The sequence below is a fragment of the Aethalodelphis obliquidens genome, unplaced genomic scaffold, assembly GCF_003676395.1.
Source record: "Aethalodelphis obliquidens isolate GAN/ISIS:26980383/991018 unplaced genomic scaffold, ASM367639v1 scaffold6, whole genome shotgun sequence".
Lineage (NCBI taxonomy): Eukaryota > Metazoa > Chordata > Mammalia > Artiodactyla > Delphinidae > Aethalodelphis > Aethalodelphis obliquidens.
Genome location: NW_020837950.1, coordinates 53,752,787 through 53,778,393, shown reverse-complemented (window position 1 = coordinate 53,778,393; position 25,607 = coordinate 53,752,787). Strand labels below are relative to the sequence as shown.

The 25,607-nt window shown below is 40.0% G+C and overlaps 1 protein-coding gene across 4 annotated transcripts in view; it reads left to right on the top strand.

The window, feature by feature from the left end:
• The window catches only part of SEC24D (SEC24 homolog D, COPII component), a 111,220-nt gene that overhangs the window by 78,842 nt on the left and 6,771 nt on the right, over positions 1 to 25,607 (top strand). For all 4 annotated transcript variants that reach the window (XM_027103602.1, XM_027103603.1, XM_027103605.1 and 1 more), the window contains 10 exons: positions 1,282 to 1,406; positions 6,022 to 6,213; positions 7,169 to 7,262; positions 14,791 to 14,907; positions 15,888 to 16,058; positions 17,084 to 17,180; positions 17,313 to 17,458; positions 18,448 to 18,586; positions 19,376 to 19,494; positions 24,673 to 24,852. In XM_027103602.1, coding sequence (XP_026959403.1) covers positions 1,282 to 1,406; positions 6,022 to 6,213; positions 7,169 to 7,262; positions 14,791 to 14,907; positions 15,888 to 16,058; positions 17,084 to 17,180; positions 17,313 to 17,458; positions 18,448 to 18,586; positions 19,376 to 19,494; positions 24,673 to 24,852 — 1,380 coding nt within the window. The remainder of the gene's footprint in view (positions 1 to 1,281; positions 1,407 to 6,021; positions 6,214 to 7,168; positions 7,263 to 14,790; positions 14,908 to 15,887; positions 16,059 to 17,083; positions 17,181 to 17,312; positions 17,459 to 18,447; positions 18,587 to 19,375; positions 19,495 to 24,672; positions 24,853 to 25,607) is intronic.

The following is a 25,607-nucleotide window of genomic DNA, read 5'->3' as shown; positions in this document are numbered from 1 at the left end:
CGCCACAACTACTGAGCCTGCGCTCTAGAGCCCGTGAGCCACAAATACTGAACCCGCGCACCTAGGGCCCGTGCTCTGCAACAAGAGAAGCCACCACAATGAGAAGCCCACGCACCACAACGAAGAGTAGCCTGCACTGGCCGCAACTAGAGAAAGGCCACGCGCAGCAACAAAGACCCAACACAGCCAAAAATGAATAAATAAATAAATAAATTTTAAAAAATCATTGCTCATGTAGACAGCAACAGAGTTCCTACATTTCTTTGTTGGTCTGATTTTGGATGTGGCAAAGCAATGGAGTTTTCAGGTTGATAATTTTCAAGTCCTACAATTTTTTTCCTTTTTTCAAATGAAAGACTTTTATTAGAGGAACGTTACATCTAGCCCTATAGTGGACATAGGATGAATTAGTAACTTAATTTGGAGATAGTGTCATCTAATTTTATAATTGTAACAATTAAAATTGAATCTAGAGCATTTTTTTCATTTATCACAGAGATTAGCCTTAATTCTTTACCCTCTAGTGTGAGTCACTAAAGTTGTTTGCCTGTGGTTCTATTTTCTAAATATTTTGTAAGATCCAACTGAAGAATTGCTTCCTAAGAGCTGTTTGAACACCAGCCAGTAAAGGGACCAAAAGCTACAAAACATTTATGTAGCAGCTGCTTTATGTTATAGTGATTGTTTTAAACAGAGAAAAGGCCCAGTATTCAATTTTTTTTACCATAAATATGTAAGGAACAGGTACATATTTAATAATACAGCACAATTTTTTAAGTATACAATTATATTTTAGTATTTAATTTCGTATCTTTGAAGAGCTTATAAAGGAAGAGAGTTGAAAATGGTGATATCAAGTTAACGAAGTTTTACTTCAGTTTCAAAAACAAACACTAATTATAGTTTTGCACTGTTTTGGGCCACAGTTTGCCAGGGTTCCAGACATATTTCTTCCCCTAAGGCAGAGTGTTGTAAGCGAGGTCGCCACAAGACTGTACTCACCTTTGGGGAATTGTGGTAATAAGGTCTTCTGAGCCTTTCTCTGCTAGCTGTCATAATCCTGTCTAATTCAATAGAGGGATGCAGGTCATAGCCTGGAAAATAAACAGCTTTTATCTTTTTTATAGCATCAGAGACTGTTCCAGAAAATGACTTAATTCCACGCATGTTATATTAAATGAGATGTCTGATGACCTTAAAGAGTTTCTGGGGGTTTTAATTTGATTATGAAATGTTTGTACATTATAATTATATGTGTGTGACTTGTTTGCTTTCTTGTAGAAGAATAAGCCTCCCAACCCACCAGCCTTTATCTTCATGATTGATGTTTCTTATAGTAACATTAAGAATGGACTTGTGAAGCTCATATGTGAAGAACTGAAGACTGTGCTGGAAAAACTTCCAAAGTAAGGGAACTGCCATTCTTTTTGTAACTCATACAGTATTGCTGAATTAGTATATTGGCCAGAAAACAAGTGCTGAATGGCCCGTGCTCTCTTTTGCTAATGGGGACATCGGATAATCGTTTATAATTTATAAACAATTATAAACAGCATCAGACCTTAAAAAATCAGAGTGATCTTTTGTACAAAGCAAAAGAAACACAACTGATAAGAAATAATGCCACGGTAAACAACGTTCAAAAAATCCATTCTAGATTATAAGGAGAATCCCAGCAGTGTGGTGGAAAAGGCCTTGGAAGTCTGTTATTCACTTTTCAAAAACATTGATTTTCCAGCAGAAACGGGTAGGTTGCTGGGCGTGGTAGAGAGTTCTAAGGGATGCCAGGAAACTGAACTGTTGTCTCATGGCAGGCCCCGTGGCTTTTTGGCCAAATTCCTTTTTTGCCCTTATAGTACCCTGTCTAACCCCTCTGCAGCTTTCCTGCCTCTATGTCCTGTAACTTAAGGGCACAGGGTACATCATTTGTCCTGCTGTTGCAGGGGGCAGCGCATAAAAGGAAAGGTGGAAATGTATATTAGAAAACATGACTATGTTTTATCGTGTATAAACTAGTTGTTTAGGCTGGGAACTAGCTTCTAGTAAGGAGACTTGTGAGCAGGGAGAAAGCTTTCCTTTATGAGAAGATGACATGCTTAAGAAGATAAAAGAGGTTAGAAAAGATTGTCTGTCTGAAACCTAGTGTCTGCACCAGTCTTAGCATCTTCCACCCCTCCCTATGTTCTGAACATAAGCAACCTCTGTTCTGAACAGGGATGCTTTGAGGGGCGAGTTGTCCGCAGCCCCTAGGTCTCCCCAGGTCCTCGGGTGCCCACTCCTCTGTATTTGTTCCACATGTGGCGGGTGCTTGGGTTGCCTGTGAGGCTCAGTTGAGCGAACTCTGGACCTCCCAGGAGTAGTTTTGTTTGTATCCATGAAGCTGAAATCATAATATTCTCAAGGATGGTTTGGAAAAGCAGTGGGGATGTTTAAAAAACATTGAGGTGATTTCAAACTGAATTCTGCAATGAAGAATGAGCTGGGAGCAAGTTGAAGATGGGGCAAAAGAAAGGCCTCTGATGCCTGCCGACTATTGTGACTATAGTTTCTGTGACCTCATTCTCAGGGACACTTGACAAGTATGGACTTTCTGCCTAAAATGGCATATTTGATCACAGACCTCCCCCAGGGCTGCTTTAACACTACATCTGAATTTTGAACTTGAGTTGTATGAAAGCAAACTACTCTAATTTCTGGAAGTGGTCTCTCTCTCTCTGTCTCTCTCTGTCTCTGTCTCTCTCTGTCTCTCTCCTCTCTCTCTCTCTCTCTCTCTCTCTCTCTCTCTCTCTCTCTCTCTCTCTCTCTCTCTCTCTTCAAACTGGTTCAAATTAGTTTCTCATAACCTATTTTCATAGTCACTTCACCAACCCCTTGTTTCTTTTCAACACACTGGTGATATGAAGCTTGTAACCTATTGATGCAAGTTATGAAATCACACTGTTAGGTGTCATCATGACCTTTATATCCCATTGGAGCAGAAGTGTGGCTTTGGCAAGAGATGGCGAGCGGGGGGCGGGAGAATACTGCTGGCTATTCCCCTCCACTTTTCAAGTAACTCTCTTGAAAGTTTTTATTCAAGCCAAAATACCTTCTCTTTCTTTATCTTTTAAAATAAATCTGTTTTCTCTTTTCTCCTCTGAAATTTATTTTGGGCTGCGTGTATGTATAACTTTATATTTTCGATGGTAAGATTGCCATCAATTTGATTTACTTCTGTGAACTAAAGCAGTGTTTTTAAAGCATAGTATATAAGTCTTGATTAATATCTAAGGTATGTTCATCTCTCAGCTAATCTTTTGAAAAGGGAAAGCCCATTCCTACTCTTTAACTTTGAATTTGCATCTTTGATATTGCCAGGTTGCCAGACTTTTCTGTCTGACTTCTCTGGAACAGGAAAGAAAAGATTTGAAGTGCTTCCCTCGTTACTCAGATCAAACTCTCAGACTTTTTTCTGGTTGTTTGTTTTTAATGCTGCTGTAGCTAAGATGTTCAAAATGCTTGATTTTGGAATATTCTGGTTCTTCCAGTTACTAATATCTTCAGTGTTGCTCTGTCAGATTCATTCCATTAATAGGGGCAACTGTTGAGGGAAGGGTCATTGAAAAATGGAACAAAACATGTTCTTTATTAAGATAGCCCTCATATAACTTTACAAAATTTGTGTAGAATCAAATGAAGGAGAGACTGAGGTTTTGTTTTCTCATGGATATGATGTAACAAGGCAGCTATACTGTTGAAAAAGAACATTTTAGGATAGTTCTTTGTTTCTCAAATTTAAAAAGAGTTGTTCCAATGGAAACACTACTACTCTTTTGTAATAATGTGAGATGTCCTGATTAGATATTTATAAAAAATGTTAATTAGATTTTAAGTGAACCCTATGAATCCCAGGATACTCTTTTCCCATCACTAAAAATGTCCAAATCCAATGGGGAATAGCAATCCAGATTCTTCTCTTTAATTTTTCTTTTGTGTCTTTTGCCTTGGTTGACTCCAAATTAACTATTAAAAGGAATAAATCCCCTTCATGACTTGCTGGACATTTTTCACCCTATGTAAAGGTTTACTGGGAAATAGGAGCTTAACCAGTGGTGTGCTGGAAAACTGGCTCTCAAATAAATAAAGCCTTGATTTGTAGTGTTTGCTCATTCCTGTGGTATAAATACTTCCAGCTGGGCTGCTTTTAAACTACCAAGGCGACATCACTCCATGGGAGCTGAGAAGGGATACAGACAAATCAGTTTATCAGTTTGGGTTCTAACTTGCCCTCTCAGACAGTGTCCCACATCATGACAGTCATTCTCAACGAGACCTCTATTCTTCTCCACGTTGTGCTTGACCCTCCAGGAGCAGAGAGTGTAAGCCTTGAGCCCTGCCCTTTATTGCTTTATTGTCAGGGATTCCTGAAATGTTAACTAAAAGGCACTTTCTACCAAGAGCCAAATGTGAATGAGTTGTAGAAATTTAGGAAGAGGAGATAACTTCTGGTTGGTAGCATCAGGGGAGGCTTCACAGAAGGAGGATTTGTGCTTGGCCTTGAAGAGTAGAATTCTAATAAATAGGGAGGGGGGAGGGGAACACGGATACAATATAGTATAGTCGTTGGTTGCGTAAAGTCATACAGTTTAGATTGTGGAGGGGTGTGTGTGTGTGTGTGTGTGTAGCTACAAAGGATAAGGATTCCCATTTCTAAAAATTTTGCAAGCGTCCAAAATGTAAACATTTACCAAGTGCTTTTGGGATTATGAAGATCTATTTAAACTGCCCGGCCATTTATCAAGGCCACAATGAAGAGCAAGTGTCCTCAGTTAGCAAGGTAAGTAGAGAAGAAATAGAACAGAGTTTAAAGTGAATAGTTTGTCAGCCTGTACTCTGCTGAAACATCAAGGAAATTGGGAAGTCTTCGGTGGGAACTTGAGACACTTCCATTGTCCTTTCTCTTGTACTCAAGTAACTCTTTAGGCTATGTGCAAAATGTAGAAACTGAGCAAACTAGGTTCTTTTTCACAAAAGTTGTCCCCGAAGCAAAATAAGTTTTACCGATGTCTAAGGGTCAAAGAAAATGGCTTTCATGTAGCCGCTGAGCACTATGTTATATCCACTGCTGAAAATGAGTACGAATATCAGTGGTGTCGAGGTATGTTTTTTTAGGAGGGGGTGTGGAAGGAGGGAGGGGGAGGAGAGACAGAATAAAAACGAGTCTAGACCACTCAACTCTGAATATACTCAGTATAGACTTTAACAGCAATATTCATGCCTTTGTACTCCTTTCCGGAAGATTAAGGCCTTGTCCTGGAACTCCTCAAAAAAAATTTTACTAAAAAAAAAAATTTTTTTTTACGTTTTGTTACAGTTTTGGAGATTTTATTGCTTTTATTCTCTAGCCATGAACATCACAAATCGTTACCTAATAAGAATTACATTGTCAATTCGTATATATGATTTATTTTAGTATTTACACTATATGTTTATATGGTATATAGCTTTTAAAATCTAGCCCATTTTCTATTGAGTCTTGAGAATGCGTAAAAAAAAATCACACAGGAGGAGCAAGTCCTTGATAAAAATAGCTGTCCTGTTTGTAATCTGAATATGCCTTTCTCTTGCTTCAGATATGCCATTTGTTACTCTGACCTTCTGGTGACTTCTGAGAGCTTTGTTTCTAAAGACTGTAATAATCCTAGCTTGTTTGTGGGGGGAAAAAAAAAGCACCTTGTAATTGCTATGGTTAGAATAAATATAGTAGAAAATATCAGCACATGTTTTCATAATATCTATTTGGTTTCTTACCTAGATTTTTGAGAATTTTTTTCAAATCAACTTAAGTTAGTTTTGTAGTATCTCCCATCCCCTACCACTGTGACTCAGTATTATCTATATCCTGTAAACGATAATTAAGACCAAACCTTTACACATGTCTTCTGTATATTTTATAGAATGTGTTCTTACTGAATTTCTCATAGAAGCCACTCTCTCAGGACTTCATGGAAGAACGTCAAACCCTTTTTTCCTCTCTCACAGGGAGGATCAGGAAGAGACTTCCTCACTTCGAGTCGGTTTCATCACGTACAACAAAGTCCTCCATTTCTTTAACGTAAAGAGCACTTTGGCACGGCCCCAGATGATGGTGGTGACCGACGTCAGCGAGGTCTTTGTTCCTCTGTTGGATGGTTTCCTTGTCAGCTATCAAGAATCCCAATCTGTGATTCACAAGTAAGTATCGAGTGCTTTATAATTTAGATCCTAATCAGTTGTCTGTTTTTTAAAACTAATCTTTATTGGAGTAGAGTTGGTTTACAATGGTGTGTTAGTTTCTGCCGTACAGCAGAGGGAATCAGTTGTACATATCCCTGTATCCACTCTTTTTTAGATTCTGTTCCCATGTAGGTCATTACAGAGCACTGAGTAGAGGTCCCTGGGCTATGCAGTAGGTCCTTATTAGCTATCTGTTTTATATATAGTAGTGTGTATATGTCCATCCCAATCTCCGAGTTACCCCTCCCCACCTCTTTCCCCCCTTGGTAACCATAAGTTTGTTTTCTACATCTGTGACTATTTTTGTTTTGTAAATAGGTTCATTTGTACCGTTTTTTTAGATTCCACATGCAAGTGATATCATATGATAATTTGTCTTTCTCTTTTTTAATGTTTTGATTCAATCACACATATTTTGTTTTGTCATTAGCAAGGGGGCTTTAACACATGGATTAGAAAACTCTATTATTTGTGTTAGTTCTGTCTCTTTTCATTGCAGACTGGTATCTAAAAGGAGGAATTTTTTTAGTACACATACTCAGCCCTACCAGTCCCTTCTCTTTGCTGGAAGGCAATGCAAGGGAGTTATTTCCTGAGTGCGCATGAGAGTACTTGGTGATGATATAGCCACTGTTCCATAATCTATAGTCTAAGAGATCAGAAATGTAATAAGTAGAAGAAAAATCTATAAAGAGTGTGATTTTGTAAATGTTCCAACCACATCATAAATTTTGGTGCCAAACCATGCCAGGATATCATTCCTTGAGGAATAACCTCTGAAAGTCACCCACAGGTGTTCAGTGTAAAAAAAACACCATATGTACTTAGGCCTGAAGTGTTCGTGATTTATTTCCTGATGTTTATTACACATATGCTAAATATTTAAAACCTTTTGCTCATTCATTTCTTGCAGTTTATTGGACCAGATTCCAGAGATGTTTGCAGACTCTAATGAAAATGAGACCGTCTTTGCTCCTGTCATCCGGGCTGGCATGGAAGCACTAAAGGTGAGAAGAAGGCCCTTTTAGTTGCTAGTAAATAAATTCTAAAAACACACACACACACACACACAGAGGAATTTTCATCCATGAAAGATGATACAGCCTTCATTAAAACACGCAGGTTGCTGGAGGCTGTTCAAACTTCCCTACAAATCTCAGGAGGAAACAGCCCAAACCACAGCTTGCTCCCAGCGTTTACATTCCAGCACTGTTAGCATCTGAACAACTGATTTTGTCGGGGTTTCCAGTTTAGCTCCTCCTTTTGGCTTTTATGTGAACTTTATATGATCTATTTTTAAATTATTTCAACAGTATCTGAACTACCAGATATGAAAAGAAAAATCTCCATCTCTCTCCTTCCTTGGGGTTTTCAAACATGCACGGGCAAGGTCGTCACATTCAGTGACAGAAGTGAATGCTGCCTGGGGCCTTGCTGAATGCCAGAAGCAGAGTGGGGTTGGCTGACTCTCTGGTTGGGAAGCTGAGCCCAAGGGACTCTGGTCGTTTTCATAGTAATAACGACATTAATCTGAGGAAGGCAGAATGGTTGGAAAGTGCTTACTCTTAATCATTATTACCTTAGCACAAGAGTCAAACCACTTTGGCCCAGACAGCTAGTTCCTAAAATTGATTTTTAAATTTTATTATTAAAGTTACATTTGAATTATTTTTTAAGATAAAATGGCTAGCAGTAATAACAAACAGCAACAACAACCCTGCAGAATTAAGTTTGTGAAATACTTACACATAAATTTTGTGACCAAACATGATAGTCTGGATCCAGCATAGTGATTCTTGCCTGGGTTCTTTGGTCTTCAGAGTATTCACTTATGGGATCAGAGACTCGTAGATATCCCTCAAAAAGCCTCAATACAAGTTAATTTAACATAAAATTCAAGATAAATTTTACATCAGAAAGCGATTTGGAGATGTTAAGTTTCATCCCGTGGAAGCCAGCAGTGATCCTTGTTTGGGCTACAGAAAGACTTGGGAATTTCTATTTTATTCCACATTGCTAAAGACTAATATCTTCTGTTTCAATATGAAACAGTTTTGCAACTGTTGTTGTTCTCTCCTCCATTAAGGTGTCTAGAAATTCATATGTAAATTTCCTGATACGTGATAAGTTATATATGATGCTACAAGTCTTTCTACTCTGAGAAGTTAGTACTGGGAGTAACATTGTATTCACGTGCTCATGCCTGAAAGATGAGTGGATATTCATAAGCCAATAAATCATTAGTTAAGACAGTAGAGTGGAAAGAAGAGTGCGGCATGGCTCTTCTTTAGTTGCTAGTAAATAAATTTTAAAGAAGACAGATAGGCACATGCGTGCGTGCGCACACACACACACACAGGAAGCTTCATCCATGAAAGAATATACAGGCTTCATTAAAACACGCATCCAGAATCCCAGCTCAAACGAATATATCGTTTCTAAAAGGGAGCAAATACTGTCTTGTCACAGTGGGTTCCACACTGGCAGTCCACAAGAGGTCTAGAGGCTGCATAGCCGCCTTGAAAGAAAAAATATATAAAGCACCTTGTGTACACGCATTCCACGTATCTAAAATGTGATATTATGACACATGACTGAAAACCACTGTGTTCTTATTAAGCATGATGTTCTTCGAGGTTGCTCAGTACCATGATAACTGCGCTGTCAGTGTTCTCAGCTGCCTGTCGTTTGCCAGAGGCCAGTGCATTTCAGTCAATCTACTTTCATGTCTTTTGCATGTTATTTTTTGTTATACTTTCAATTTTTAATGTTAGAGTAGCATGTACTTTTACACTGAAGTTTAAAGATGAGAAGAAACTAATATCTAAATATAATCAGAATAACTTTACAAATACCAAAGTAAATAAGTAGCATTATTCTTACAAAGTAGAATGAACTCCCCTTTAGAGAAGGTAAAGAACTTTTTTTATAGCTTTTTTTCTTTTATAAATTTATTTTATTTATTTATTTTTGGCTGCGTTGGGCCCTTGTTGCCGCGCGCGGGCTTTCTCTAGTTGCGGATAGCGGGGGCTACTCTTCATTGCAGTGTGCAGGCTTCTCATTGCGGTGGCTTCTCTTGTTGTGGAGCACGGGCTCTAGGCGCGCGGGCTTCAGTAGTTGTGTTACACGTGTTCAGTAGTTGTGGCTCGCGGGCTCTAGAGCGCAGGCTCAGTAGTTGTGGCACACGGGCTTAGTTGCTCCGCGGCATGTGGGATCTTCCCAGACCAGGGCTCAAACCTGTGTCTCCTGCATTGGCAGGCGGATTCTTAACCACTGCGCCACCAGGGAAGCCCCAAGAACTGTCTTTATATGAAGATAAGAAGCTACCTTTATAAAATGACACTGTTGGACATAATGTTAGTGGTGCTTACTGCCCTGTGCCTGCTGGCAGATCGCTCTCCCAGCCCGTCTTCACACAGACTCCACGGCTGCAGAAGACCGGGAAGGCAGGCATGCCCCAAGTCGTGGAGTCACGTATTAAAGGGCGGGTACTTTTTTCAAATGCAGATCTCTGGCCCCACTTCCAGAGATCCTGCCTGATTCATTAGCTCCCCAGCTTGCTCTGCTGATTATCCATATTTGGGAACCACCAGCATAAAGAATTGTTATTCATTCTGCCATCTCTTGGAATATCCTTACATTAAGTTAACTCACGAGAAAATTGCATACCTGACCGGTACAACTTCACATTACACTTGCACTAAGAACGCTTGTGTTTAACTCTGATTTAATGTCTTGCCCTAAGCTGTTAATTAATGGTTAAATTAAGAAAGAACACTATGAAGAAAGTTCTTTCTTGTGTAGAACATTAACTGGAGACCTTATTGCATGATTCAATCTCTTTACATGTAGAAAGATTCGCTAGCTGGTTTCCTAGAGTCGGTTGCTATAAGCAGTCTAACGCATAATGTTTCTTTTAGCTTTAACTACTAAGATACTACTTAGGGTAGATATTCTAATATAACGATTTCTTTTCCCTGACCTTCTTAGTGATTTCCAGTTCTTTACATTTGCCTTAGCATTTCTATTATATATGTACCTTTAATCATCTGTTTCCTCAAAACTTTTTTGTATAAATAGACCATTGCCATAAATAACCTTAATGAAAAAGGTTTCTTCTGCATCTTCCAAGAAGATTCGGGGTGATTATAATTCGTTGTATAAGAGCAGACACTGCTGTAGTACAATTTGATACTTTCTCCCTCGTAGCAACTTTATCAGGTTTGGATGAAGGAAAAAAAATTCCAAATAAGATAAAAGTGTGTGTGTGTGTGTAAATGTCTGATGTGTGTAAATGTCTGATGCGTGTATGATAGCTTAGCTGCCTGTGACCGTCACATCATCTCATCATCTTTTCAGGTCCCGTGTGGCTAAGACTTAAATTTGTATAACATATACAGGGTACTAAAATTCTTGCCTGAAGTCATTATTAGGTAAGAGCTAACATTTTTGAGAATTTGCAGGGTAATATCTAAATACTGAAGAGACCACATCATTCATTCACTTATTCTTTCAATCAACAAAGATTGATTAAATGCCTGTGTTTTGTTAAGACAATGTGAGGGCTACTGTCCCTGCTTCTAAGTTGCTCATAGTGTAGAAGAGATGTAACTCTGTAATACCATGTGTGATGTTCATTGCTTATGTTCCCAAAAATAAAGGGGGTGGGCGGGGAGAGCAAAGAGTAACTTTGGGAAGTCCGGGACCGCAGCAAGTCAGCCGAGGAGCTCAGGGTGTTCTGCACGAGAGGCCGGAGCTGAGAGTCTCATTCTCTGTGGAGGGGAGGAGAAACTGAGAAAGCATCAGAGTGCAATGTTTCTTATTTGTGTCCAAGTGGAGACATTTTAGAACTGGACTCCCCCATTTGAATTATAGCTCTACTTTCTATCAGCTAGATGCCAAGTAAAATCTATATATAATTAGTTGTAATAAACTTTTTGAAGCAAAGGAAGACAGTAGACAAAAACTAACATGAAACATGTGCTAATTTGTCACAAAGATAAAGAGGGACTGTTTGGTAACTTCTGATGCATACTTTCTCAAAATCCCTTGAACTATCCAACTAAAGGTTTCCATTCCCTATTTTCTGTTGTACATGCTTCCGTGTCCACAGCCTCTTGTACTCTTAGTGTCTTTTTTTTCCATATAGTCTTCCAAAATCTGCATCTCTTTCAAAATCTGACACTCATAACTCAACTATATGTGAATTTCTGGCATTGTCTTTTAAGTTGGCCTCAGAACAGTTTTCTGAGTTAGCTCTTACTTCCCCCATAAAACTAGATAAATAGAGTTTGGCAAAATGTTGGAGGGAAATGGCCTTTAGTGGTTATGCTTCAAATATATCATTAGGTGGGGGGAATTTATGTTTCAGTTGTCTTAATATATGCTTAAATTTGGATTCAAGATCACAACATTCCTTCCACAAAAATGTATGGAGCGTCTATAGAGCGAAAGGTACCAGACCCTGGGCAGGGGCCTTGGAGAAATACACTGTAGAAAAATCAAGGTCCTTCCTTTTTCATGGAGCCTGTGATCCATGGAAGACTTAGGGTAGAATACCTAAAGTTGTAACACAGTGTCATTAATTCTAGAAAAGTCTTATTTACAAAGCAGAGTAGGGACATAGAGGTAGAGGCAACCAGCTCTGCTGAGGGGGATAATAACACATCTCTCAGAGGAAAGGATATCGGAGCTGAATTTCGAACAATGGGTTCTCCAGGCCAGCCTTTCTCAACCTGTTTCCACCATAATAAGAATGACATGTCATTCGTCTAACCCTACATGATGCACTTATGTGGGCACAATCAGATTTTGGTAAAAACATAAATTTTGTAGGGATTATAAAGCATATAATGCCATAGGAGCTCTTTCTTTTATTGCTACTCATAAAAGATTTTATAAGGATGTGATTAATGAAATAATAAATCTGAAATTAATAGCCATTATATAAGGAAAAAAGATAAATATGGCTTCTTTATTTTTTTCAATATTGTACTTTTTTTTTTTTCCTTCAGAGTTTTACTCCATAGGTAGTATTAACTAGGCAATCATGTATGTGTAATTATGATTAACACCATGTCCTGGGTCATTGAATTCTCTCGACAATATTTTGTAGTTACTGTTTTTCCTGCATCATATAATTAGGTAGCTGAGGCTTAGAGAAGTTAAATATTTTGCCCAGTGTCACTTAGCTGATAAAATGGCTGGGATTCTAACCCATGCAGTTAGGAACTAGGACCCATGCTTTTAACTACTGTGGTATAAAGTTACAGTGCGTCTGTGAGTACAGAAGATCTAGATGATAGAAGAATTTTTTATTTTTTATTTTTTATTTTTTTGCGGTACACGGGCCTCTCACTGTTGTGGCCTCTCCCGTTGCGAAGCACAGGCTCTGGACGCTCAGGCTCAGCGGCCATGGCTCACGGGCCCAGCCGCTCCGCGGCATGTGGGATCTTCCCAGACCGGGACACGAACCCGTGTCCCCTGCATCGGCAGGTGGACTCTCAACCACTGCGCCACCAGGGAAGCCCGATAGAAGAATTTTTGACAATGAATTCTTTAGGGGAATTGGGCAGGCGAGGCATGAAAAGTCAGGGAAAAGATAGACTTTTAAGAAAAGTTTTATACCTTTTCTGCTACTTGGATTAAAATTAAAAGTACTTTTATAAAAGTGATAGAAATGAAAAAAATTTAGTCATAGAATTGCAAAATATTTAACGTGTTATTATCAATATTACTGGAACTTTTACTTGGATTTGGTCATTGGAACTACTGTCTTTGTTGGCCAAAGTGTTGAAGACATCTTTCTCCTATGTGGTGTGTATACACATGGAGGGTCCGTAACTGTCCGTGCTCTTCATTCAGCCTTGCCTTCCTTCTTATTAATGCTGTTATGTATCAGTAATTTGCGGTAAAAGACTTGGGCAACAATAAAGTCACTGCTCACTACTGGCCACAGAGCAAAGACAAGATGGGGCATGGGTTACACACCCTCCCCAGGGTGTCAGCTGGGACCCACTCCACAAAGCATATCACAGTGTCACTCGGTGAGACACATTAAGACAGGGCTAGCCTTGAATTCTCTTCATTTGTTTTTTAAGGAACTTATTCACAAACCCAAGTACCTTATTATTAGTAGCAAATGACTTCACATCTTGCAGCTGACCCAGGCACACAAATGTGCAAACAACAGCTCCAGGCCAAGGAAAAGGAAAGATGGATTCCAGGCAGAGGGAACAAATACGGAGGTGTGTAAAGCACGTGGTGTGTTCCAGGAAAGCAAGAAGGTTGTGTGGCTGCAACTTCCAGTGCAGGGGATGGTCAGGGGCGAGATTAGACTGGAAAGGCAGATTCAGACTAAACTCCAAAGGGCCTCAAAACTGTTGTTCACAGGCTGTGTGACCTCGCCAGATTGGATGGGCCTCAGTTTTCCTATCCTTAACATGCAGACAATACTACCTTTGTCACCAGGTTGTGAGTATTACATAAGAGATGTGCGCGAAGGGTCTGGTGCAGAGCTGCACACAGCGAAGGAACGTTGGTAGCAACACATCTCACTGTTTCCCGGCCTTCCTGCTCCCACCCAAATAAAGGAATGTGGACTTTATCCTGTAATGGAAAGCCTTCAGGAGTCTTGAGGAGAAAAGTCACCTATGTGATCAGAACAGTTGCCTTGAAATTATTTCAAGGCAACAGTGTGCCTGGATGGTTTGGAGAGAGGCAAGATGGGAGAGGAGCAATATACTGAATCATTTAATTTCAGTAAATTTTTCTTGTACGTTACTTCTTAGCTCCCTAAATGAGATTTTAAATATTTTTAATGCTGATTTGACTTTCATGGAGCCTCCCTGGGCTTGTTGTTGCTTCCCAGGGACTACAGATAGTGTGATGTTGATCCTGCATTTTTTCCTTTTGTCATCTTGCCTGATAGCTGATTCCTTGTGTCTGCTGTTGCCACACCACCGCTGCATTCTTGTGCATTCTTCCTTGAAGTACCCCTTCAGGTTTAATCTGTTTACTAATGATTTCAAAGAAGAGCTTGTATTACATCATGATCCTGGGAATCCTATCATCAGGGGATTTACCTGGTTCTGAAAGACTACTGTTGGCTAAATGAGAAAGTATTTTTACCTGGACACATCATTTTAATAGGTGTTTAAAGCATCATGGTATAGAGACCTACATTTATACATTGACTCTTTGGGGAATTTCCTGGTGGTCCAGTGGTTAGGACCTGGTGCTTTCACTGCTGTGGGCCCGGGTGCGATCCCTGATCAGGGAACTAAGATCCTGCAAGCCGCACAGTGTGGCCCCCCCCAAAAAAAATTGGCCCCTTCGTTTATAACTTGTGTGACTTTAGGCAAATCACTTAGCCTCCCTGAGCCTCAGTTTTCCAATCTATGGAAGACACAAGGTTACTGTGAGTATTAATGAGATGTATACAGTGCTTGGCTCATAGAAAGTGCTTACATTTTACTTTCCTGAGTCCCTTAAAATGAAACTTCCCACCCAAGACTCTTTTTTTTTTCCCCCCAGGCAGCTGACTGTCCCGGGAAGCTGTTCATCTTCCATTCCTCCTTGCCAACTGCGGAAGCACCAGGGAAGCTCAAAAACAGAGATGACAAAAAACTGATTAATACGGACAAAGAGAAGGTATTTGTAAACAGTTGCCCTTTGAAGTCCATATGTCAGTTCTTAAGATGGAATAAAGGGAGAGGGAGTGTGTGCTTTGTATAGGAAAGGGGGAGAAGCTACATGTAATGTGTAAATCCAGGACATTGTATTTTGTAGGAAAATTTTGAATTGTAAATAATTTAGGAAATTGTATATTCCTAGAAAAACTGATGTCTGACATAAGATAAGGTCTCAAGCTTTTTTCATGTATAATCTGTGTAAGAGACTGAGTAATAAGACTATTAGGGGAATGGAAGAAATGGGGGGAAATGCAGAAAGAAGATAAAGGTAGAGGGCGAATGTAGTGGACGGTCCCGTATGACAGCACTCCCAAGGCGTGAAGTAGACGTGCCTGGGGCTCAAAATATGCTTTGCTCAGACCCTCTCTGGCAGTGTAGCCGTGGGGACAAGTCGGGGGAAAGGATAAACCGTGAGGTAAGCATCCAGCCGCGGCCACGTGACACCAACCAAGTTGCCTCATCTCGGTCTGTCAAAGGGAGGACTAAACATCAGCTTCCTTAAATACGTGTATTAAACACGGCACACGCCTGGCGCACAGGGTGCTCGACACATGGCCTCTGCACTGATGATTATCACGGCTCACTTCTTCTTCTGCATTTAACTGGGAAAAAAAATTCATTTAAAAAACTTAAGTGAGGGGCTTCCCTGGTGGCGCAGTGGTTGAGAGTCCGCCTGCCGATGCAGGGGACACGGGTTCGTGCCCCGGTCTGGGAAGATCCCACATGCCGCGGAGCGACTGGGCCCGTGAGCCATGGCCGCTGAGCCTGCGCGTCCGGAGCCTGTGCTCCAAAACGCGAGAGGCCACAACGGTGAGAGGCCCGTGTACCGCAAAAAAAAAAAAAAAAAAAAACTTCAGTGAGAATTCAATAGAAATTAAAAACAGAAACCAGAAACATTACGTGGTTTTCTTTTTTCCCTTTGTGTATCTTTTTCTTCAGATCCTTTTCCAGCCCCAGACAAATGTCTACGACCCTCTAGCCAAGGACTGCGTGGCTCACGGCTGCTGCGTGACGCTCTTCCTCTTCCCCAGTCAGTACGTGGACGTGGCCTCCTTGGGTCTCGTGCCTCAGCTCACGGGAGGAACCCTCTACAAGTACAACAATTTCCAGGTAAAGGCCAGCAATTTGTTTGCCTCGGTTTTCCACTGCTGGTTTACTTTTGGTGCTTAGATCTGTGAGAAATCTGTGCCCCCTTGTGGGCAGCCGACACATGTAAATTCTAGGTCCGATGGAAAAGGATGGACAGATGGTTAGGAATTGCTTGCCTGCTCCCTAAGGTATGGCCACAGATTGACTCATTCAGCCTCAGAGTTGAATGTCAATGTTAAGCTTCCATGTTGGGGGGAAATATATTTAATATAAAATCTTGGTATTTTATATTAAATATATTTAAGGTACTGTTTTTAAAAGTGACTATATATTTGTTTTAAAGTGTTATGATATGGGGCGGGTCCGTTCATGATACTCCTCCCGCCCCCTCCAAGCCTGAACTGAGAGACAGAGTCAAGAGACGATCAGAACGCCAGCCCTGGAACGGACCTAGGTCTGTGGGCAAGCGGGCTTGCTAGCGCTTTCCCCTCAGTGAGACAAACTTTACACCGAGGCACGAGGCGGCACAGACAAAAGCGTCTCCTGCAGACTCCTGCCTCCTGCTGCTGTACTGAGGTCCAGGAAGCGTGTGCTTCCTGCAGGCAGGCTGCTTCCCCAGAAAGAAGATGTGGAAGAGGCCGAGCTATGCCTGCCCAGTTCCTTTTCCCAAGCTTAGAAATTGGATAAGTCACCTGTCCTCCCCTGAGGAGAAGAGGTTGGGGGGCACCTCTAAGTTATGTACCTCCAGAGGGAAACATGGAGGGGGAACGAGTGTTCCCCCAACATAAATGACAGTGTTCATCATCTAGTTGTATTTTGATGAAAGCAGTTATTTTTCATTGCCTAGCTACATATTTATATTAGGAACTAGATGAGGGATTTGATAAGACCAAAGATTATAAATGAAATGACACTGAAAAAGCTTTCAGAACCCTTTCTGAGATTTCTGGATAAAGTAGGTTTTAATCAAGATTTGTTTAAAAAAGAATTGTTATTTTAAGTATTTTGCCGCCACCTGGTGGGCGTGATCATACTTTATTTTTTAGGTGCACTTGGACAGCCAGCAATTTTTGAATGACCTCAGAAATGATATTGAGAAGAAAATAGGATTTGATGCTATTATGAGGGTTCGTACCAGCACAGGTACTTCTCGTTTTTATTATTTTTCAGGTCTCTGTTGTGTAATTGTTTCCTCTTCAAACTCATTAACAGGCCAACAAAGAAAGTAACAGTAAAATAAGGAGAAGCAAAATTTCCCTTTTCCCTCATCCTTAGGTTTCAGAGCCACTGACTTCTTTGGTGGCATCTATATGAACAACACCACCGATGTAGAGATGGCAGCCATTGACTGTGACAAGGCAGTGACTGTGGAGTTCAAGCATGATGACAAACTCAGTGAAGACAGTGGAGCCTTAATCCAGGTGATCTAAAATGTCTTCCCATCTTTTGGTTTGTAGTTTGTTACTGACAGTGATCAGTAGGGGAGACTCCAGGGCCATCAACTGTGTTACTCTCTCCATAAAGAAATTCAACTCCATTTCTCCAAAGGCAAAAGTCAGTAGATTAGAGCACTCTGTGGTGTATTCTCCATACTGATTCATATATGCTATTTATGTGAAGTAACCATTATGTATGTCTTTGCATGAGAGCCCCGCAGACTTGAGGTCAGAATGACAGGCATCAGTACCCACTCACTCACTGGTTTGCTGCATTCCTGACTGCCGTGTGCGGGACACCATTGCTGAGACGTGTTATCATAACAGAAGCAAGTAACAATAGGATTTGGCTTTGTAGCAAGTAAGATAAACTAGAAGCCATGGAGACTTTGAATTAAAACAGGAGAAATTCCAATGGTCATAGTTTTCAGACACGAGCACCAACCTCAAAGGAGAGAGACTGGCATCAAGTTGAGGAAAAACTCTAATGTTTATTTTAAAATCACACTTATTTGGGGAAATGGTTACTTGTTTGCATTTTTGAAATGTATGCATATATTATTAGTATAAAACCTAAGTACCTCACCAAAGCTAGTTGTCCATTTTTAATCGAAGTGAGCCTTGAGGAGGACTATGAGAACATGAAGGTATTATTTCTGGACCTGGATCCCTGGTAATAAAATCTGAGCTACGAAATGTAGACTAGTTGTGGAAATGCACACAGTTATTTGCATGTGAACAGCCCCATTAAGTTTAAACCAGTGAAATGCTACATGAGAACCCAGTGTATGACTGGTCATTATTCCTCCCTTATGTGTTGTTGTTCAGTCTTTAGCAATAATAGAAAAAATCCTGTAGGAAAGTTTAGAGGTCTTTTGGCCGTACACACTGTTCTGTAAATGTAAATAAGGTCAGGCTAGCTTGGGTGAATATGTTAACCAGAAAAACATGTGCCCTCCATGTTGCCTCTGCAGTGTGCCGTGCTTTACACGACTGTCAGCGGGCAGAGAAGACTTCGGATTCACAATCTGGGCTTGAACTGCAGCTCCCAGCTGGCTGATCTCTATAAGAGCTGCGAGACTGATGCCCTTATCAACTTCTTTGCCAAGTCAGGTAACACTTTGCTAATTCTGGGGTGCAGTATACCTTGCCTGGTAATGCAGCCAGGCCTCGTTGGTTAATCGAGTTAGTAGCTGACAGGTCCTGCGGTAGTGCAGACTTTCGGTGGGTAAATTCAGAATTTGTAAAAGCAAAGGTGAAGGAGAATAATCAGCATTTCTAACTCTAGACTAATAAGGACAGCAGTGAGTCAGGCCGTGCTATCCAGTTTTGTTTAAAGTTTCTTTCCCAGGGGGACTGAGTTGAAATTGAGGAAGGTGATAACTTAGACTCATTATGGTATGAGTGTGCCCTCTGGGACATGAGGATAACAGAAGATGGTCCCTCGCGTGAGACTGAATTTGCTTATCCATACCAAGATAATTAGGAAGTGGTAGGGGACTGAGGTGGAGTTTTCTGGCTGCTTCTCCCCTCCCTGCTCCAAACCCCAACTGAAATGCTACACTAAGGTTTAGAAGAAAGAGCAATCCAGCCCATAAGAATTCAGAACATCAGAAGATAGTAAACTGGTCTTTCTTTTCTGTGTGTGTGCAGAGTTCTGTTTCTAATATTCTGAGGAAAATTCTGGACCAATTACCTGCCTATTGTTGTAGGTAGGCTATTGTTCTTCATTTGCTAAATTATAATTAGTCAAGAGGAGAGCATTAACACATGGCGTGAACATTTTTAAATGCTGTTATCCCTTGCTGAGTGGTCTGAAGGGCAATTTTTTTTATTATTATTTGAAGGGATCAATTTCTGAGCTAAACCTTTGATGCCCTTTTCACTGTTTTGTGCAAGTAGCTTTTAAAGCAGTTCTACACCAGCCCTTGAAGGTCATCAGGGAAATTCTGGTTAATCAGACCGCCCACGTGTTGGCCTGTTACCGGAAGAATTGCGCTAGTCCGTCTGCAGCCAGCCAGGTAAGTTACCTGCTGTCCTCAGGTGCTGAAGTGTTACAAACACCTACTTGTTCATTCAGCGTTGTGCTAGTAAAGGCTTATGATGTTCCAGGCACTTAGATGCTGTATAGTAAACCATACAACCAAGATTGACAATGCCATTTTTGGGGGACTGTGGTTTATTTATAGCAACATTAAAACGCTTAGTGGCTTTACAAGATGCATGAACCCAAAAACGTGTTGAGGGTCACTACATTATTTATAAACAAAAGCATGTTATATGTAAGAAATGTCAATATAAATGGGGTTATCTTTTGCATGGATGAAGATGGATATAGAGTTATGAAATGTCAGTGCTTAAATACTTTTTGGACATTTATTAACAATCAAAGTTGACATGAACTAATGGCAGTAATGATTCATTTATATATATATATATTTTTTTGTTTTTTTTGTTTTTTTTTTTTTTTGCGGTACGCGGGCCTCTCACTGTTGTGGCCTCTCCCGTTGTGGAGCACAGGCTCTGACGCGCAGGCTCAGCGGCCATGGCTCATGGGCCCAGCCGCTCCGCGGCATGTGGGATCTTCCCAGACCGGGGCACGAACCCGTGTGCCCTGCATCGGCAGGCGGACTCTCAACCACTGCGCCACCAGGGAAGCCCCTCTTTTATAAACAAATAAAATTTATAAATTTTGGAGTTCTTTATATTTAAAAGTTAATAATAGGTATGAAGAGTTTTGAAAAAATTGTCTCTCTCATCTAGTAATTTGAAATTTTAGAAGATCCTTTAAATAAACCTGACTCTCTCTTGTGAAAACAAAACACAAAAAAAAGCAAAAAGAAAAGGTAGAACCTCTTGTCCACATTATTTTTGCATCTGTTTTCTTTTTCATATTCTTCCCCATCAAAGCTAGATGCCATTTTTCATAGTTATGTATTGAATATCTGAGTATAGAATTTGGATTAAAGAGAAGGCAGTAAGCAACAGATGGGAAAACTTTCTGGTTAATTCCTTGTGGACAGTGACATCTGAAAGCCCACCCAAAGCAACCCTTCAGCAGCAGCGATAGTGCAGATACATCTGGGGGCCAAATTCATAATCTGGGTAAAGAAGGAAATTAAAACAAACATAGTTATTAGCTTGGACTTCTCACAAAAATTCCTTTCTGTGCTGTCCGGAGAGATTAGAGTAGCCATCCATTCTTTCGTCTCCTGTTGATAATCACAAAATCAACTCTTAAATCTGTGTAAGTCAGTTCTCTTTATTATTCAGAGGACTTGCCACTCCAGTAAATTCCAGTATCAGTCCTGTTTCAGAGCACACGTGTTTACTTTATACAAAGCCCCCCAGGTGCACCTGGATATAGTCCAACCAAGACCACTTTACTCCCCAGTTTTACTACTTGTTTTGGAGCTCTGGAAACATGGAGTGTTTCCATACTCTGTCTCTGGAGTGTCTCATACTTCGGAAGGATTGTTGAAGAAGAACAGGTACAGTTAGTGTCCTCTCAGGAAGTTTATTTGCTAATGTTAAAACAACTGGATTCAGAGACCTTAAGTCAAAGATCTGTTGCCTATTAAGGGAAGAAATGAAACTGGTCGGTTGCTGCTGGTTTAAAGTTAAAAGATTTGACTCTACTACTAGATCATCTGTTTGCAGTTGAATTGCTTCTGGAGTAACAACATTATGATGACAATTTTTTTTCTGAAAAAATGGATAAAGATTCTTCCTGTTCTTTTGGAGACTTTTCTTTCTCCATTAGCACATTTCAAGTGTGCCTTTAACCTAGGATTATCCATCATGGAGTGGGGAAAATGGAGAGATTATAAAACTGTTAATAATGATAACATATTAAAATATACCATTATTTAAAAACAGAATGGCTGGACTTAAGGTTCTCCTCAGAGAATGTAACTTCAAATTTGGTGGGTTTCCATAGTTCACTTGCAAGAAATAATTTCCATGGAGAAATTCGTAAAGGAATTCCACTGTTTTACTATAGAGCCCAGTTTCCTTGATCAAAAGCAAGACTGTTAAGGACCTATATACTTGGATTATATGATACTGGACCTCAGGAGATATGCTTTTACTGAATTGCCAGGGCCAGCACTAGGCTGATGCAGAAGAGGTGCTTAAGGTGTAAAATTTAAGGAGACACCCACCTTGGGGTGGGGGGGGTCACAGGATAGATGCTGGGTTAAGACATATAATTAAAAACAACATTAAAACAAATTTTTAAGTTTACATAAGCAATGTAGATTCTTTTTCATTAACTCTAACAACTTACTGTTCTGAACTTAAATATATTACATCATATGGGAGTACACTGACTTTAAAAGGCAAATCACATGAACTTAACTGCAAAGTAATCGTTTTTTTCATTACCACATCTGTTACTTCAAAACCCAAAGTGGAGAATTCTCCAAATTCAATTAAACTGTGGATTCATGAATTTCCACTCCTTCCTCACTCACACTTTTTCTCCCTGAGAATAATTTCATTATTTATGGAGAGGATCAAGGAGGTGGGGAAAGGTTTTAATTGCCGATCTGTTGCCACATTTTCTTCCCCACCTCAAAAACACTAAGACTGTCTCTCTGTTTTCTTTCACTCTAACTCCATTTTTCTTCTTTATAATAAAATTTCCTTCTTACCTCCTCTGTTCTCTTCCCCCTGCCCTCTATAATCCAGTCTCCTCTAATCAGATTTTTTAGTCCTGATAGTGTCATCATGGGCCTCTTTGTGGTTTTCAGGACAACAAATTTCTAAACTGTCTTAATATGACCTGATTAATGAGCAGCAACCAGTGAACTGCAAGACGATATTAAAAAACTGTACATACATGCTTCTCTATGGGAATCTAAGAACATTCTTAATCCATAACATCTAAGATGCCTAACTGGTAATTAGCCCCAAAATAGTATTGGAGCCACGTGGCTCTGGAATATGACCATGATCTGTGTCCTATACCTTTGGATAATATTTTTTTTCTTTTTTTTTTTTAATCCTAATTTTCCTTGGCTGAAAACATATTCCAGTACCATAGTTGTCAAATAAAAATACTTTACGCTAAACAAGTGAAAGAAGTCAGAGAAAGACAAATACCATATGATCTCATTTGTATGTAGAATCTAAAAAACAAACAGAAACCAAGCTCATAGATACTGAGATCAGAATGGTGATTGCCAGAGGCCTGGGGGGTGGGGGGTGGGCAAAATGGTTGAAGGGGCTCAAAAGGTACAGACTTCCAGTTATAAATAAGTCCTGGGGAAGTAATGTACAGCATGGGGACTGTAGATAATAACACTGAACTGCATATTTGATAGTTGCTAAGAGAGCAGGTGTCAACAGTTCTCATTACAAGAAAAGATTCTGTAATTTTGTACGGTGATGATATTAACTAGATTTATTGTGGTCACTATTTCACAGTATATACAAACATGAATTATCACGATATATACCTGAAACTAATATAATGTTGAACAGTGATTATTCCTCAACCTAAAAAAAGAAAAAAAATTTATGCTAGAGAGCAAATTACAAGAAGAGCTTTTCCTCATATGAGGAAACATAAATTTATTTAACTGTCTTTGGTTCTTTGAAAGGAGATAAAAGTTGAGAGGGAAAACTAACTACAAAGTAGGATTGTTCTGAAATATGTTTTCCTGAACCAGTGAAGTAAGTTCTGTTTACACATTCCTTACTTAATAGATCATGAGAAGAGACCTGTGATAAAGGGATTTAAGTTGAGGAATAAATCCTTACAGAGCCCTGAGGAAAATTTCCTTTTTGGTATGGATTCTGAAAAGTATATATTCTTTTTCATCATTAAGATAGAAAGCTAAAAAGAAATCATGAATTTATAGACCAGATATTTCTATTTGCAGATTATCATTATCTCCTATATATACTTTTTTTTTTTTTGGATATTTCGTTGTCCATTGACCTACTGTTAAATGGAAGGAAGTGACACTCAGATCATTCGATCTTGATTCTTAGCCATATTTATAAAATTGAGTTGGGAAGAAGGTTAAACACACAGGCAAATTACTTGTAATTTTACAAATTACAAATTATTTGTAGTTTTTTTACCCATCAGGTTGTGTTTCTAGAACTGTTTAATTGTGTTATTATTTGGAGCGTCACTTTATGGTATGTACTTTGAGGCGGTTAGAATGAAGTCAGAATGAGGTCACATGAGCCAAAGAGAGGATGGAGAGGAAGGTACAGGTGGATTATAAATGTAGAATAGAAAGAATTCATGTACTAATTGAAGGTAAAGAAAAAGTGAAATTAGGGTTCATCTGGTAGTTCTAGTATCTAAAATAGGAACCATAACAGGAAGAACATGTTTGTACGTTTGTGGAATTGTAGGAGTTCTGAGTTTTCGTTAGCATACAGTAGTTACGTAGCTAATAAATTCATGAAGCACTTCCTGTTTTATTTTCTACATATGGTATTGCAATTTCCTTATTATGGTTTATCTTTTATATGTATATCATCCCCAGTAGACATTAGACATCTTGCATGTGGACTATGCCTCATTCCTCTGTAGATCCTTGATACTTTGATAGAACCTGTGACGTGGTGGCACTCATTCAATGTCTGATGAGTCTATGACTAACAGATGCATGAAGAGCAGAGAGGAAGAGATATCTCGTGGACAGTTGGAAATGCTGTTCTTGAACTCAAGAGGTAGAAGCTGGTGATACAGATTAGGAAATAACTTGTTTATTTCATTTTATTTAATAAACATGTATATGATACTATCTGTTCGGCACTATTGTAAGTGCTTCACAAATTAGAAATAATTTAATCCTCGTAACAACCCCATGATCATGAAGTAGAGGGGCTATTATTCCTTTTTTAGAAGAGAAAACCGGGGGAAAGAGAGGGTAAGGAATTTGCTCAGTGTCACACAGCAGATGAGAGTTAGCGCTGGGACGGCACTGCCGGCCGTGAGTTGTGCTGATAAGCACTACAGCAAGCTGCTAGAGCACTAGAGAAAATAAAACCACCTGCCGCGCCCTCAGTATCTACTCTGTGCCAGTGTCTGTGCTCTAGGTGCTTTACGTGGGTTACCATTTAATCCTCTCCACAATCTCAACAGCAAACCTTTCTATTTTACAGGTAAAGTGCTGCAGGTGTTGATTTTCGGTAAAGACCAAGCATCTGAAACTAATGTCTCTCTCTTCCAGCTTATTTTACCAGATTCCATGAAAGTACTGCCAGTGTACATGAACTGTTTGTTAAAAAACTGTGTGCTGCTCAGCAGACCAGAGATCTCAACGGATGAGCGGGCCTACCAGAGGCAGCTGGTCATGACCATGGGTGTGGCCGACTCTCAGCTTTTCTTCTACCCACAGCTTCGGCCAATAGTAAGCACACTGCGCTGGTGCATTTCCTAGAGGAGTCTGGAAGGGAATCATATTTTGCCTCTTCCCATATGTTATGTCTGAAATATTTCGTTCTTAACAAGAAACTTACGAGTCACGTATGGCTTCACAACGCGTAGTGTGGGCCTGAGAGCCGGGGCTCTGGGCGAGCTGCGCATGCGCTTCAACCTGTGCTCAGGGTCCGTGTGGGTGGTGGGCGGACCTGAGGAGTTCTTCACGGAATCCTTCCGATGACTGCTTTTCCTTCCTCATTCCCAAATTGGTAATCTTCAGTTGAATAGGCAGGTTGAAAAGTGAGTCGACAAGTTGTTGAAGAAATCCAGCCTTACGGCATGAAAGGCAACTGATACGTGTGTATACGGGATTTCACGTGCACACGTTATCTGTTTTTTGACAGTATATGAATGTCTAAGTCACCACATTTAATCAGAATGGCTATGATTAGTCTTAAGCAAATGCTATCAGGGGTTTACAAATCAACATATATTTGAGGCTACCTACACTGTACACGGAAGGAACTGTCCTTGTCCTCAGAGAGTTTACTTGGCAATGTATTCTACTTATTTAAAGGTAATCCTTGATGTCGTGAATGCCCTTGTACTCTCTGACTAGACTCCTTCCCCTGAGACCTAACAAGTTATAATTGAGGGATAAAAGGGGGGAAGGCTGATGGCTTATTTCTAACTCCTGTATCCAAACTCGTACCCAGGCTCTCAGTGCAATTGGAGAGTTAAATT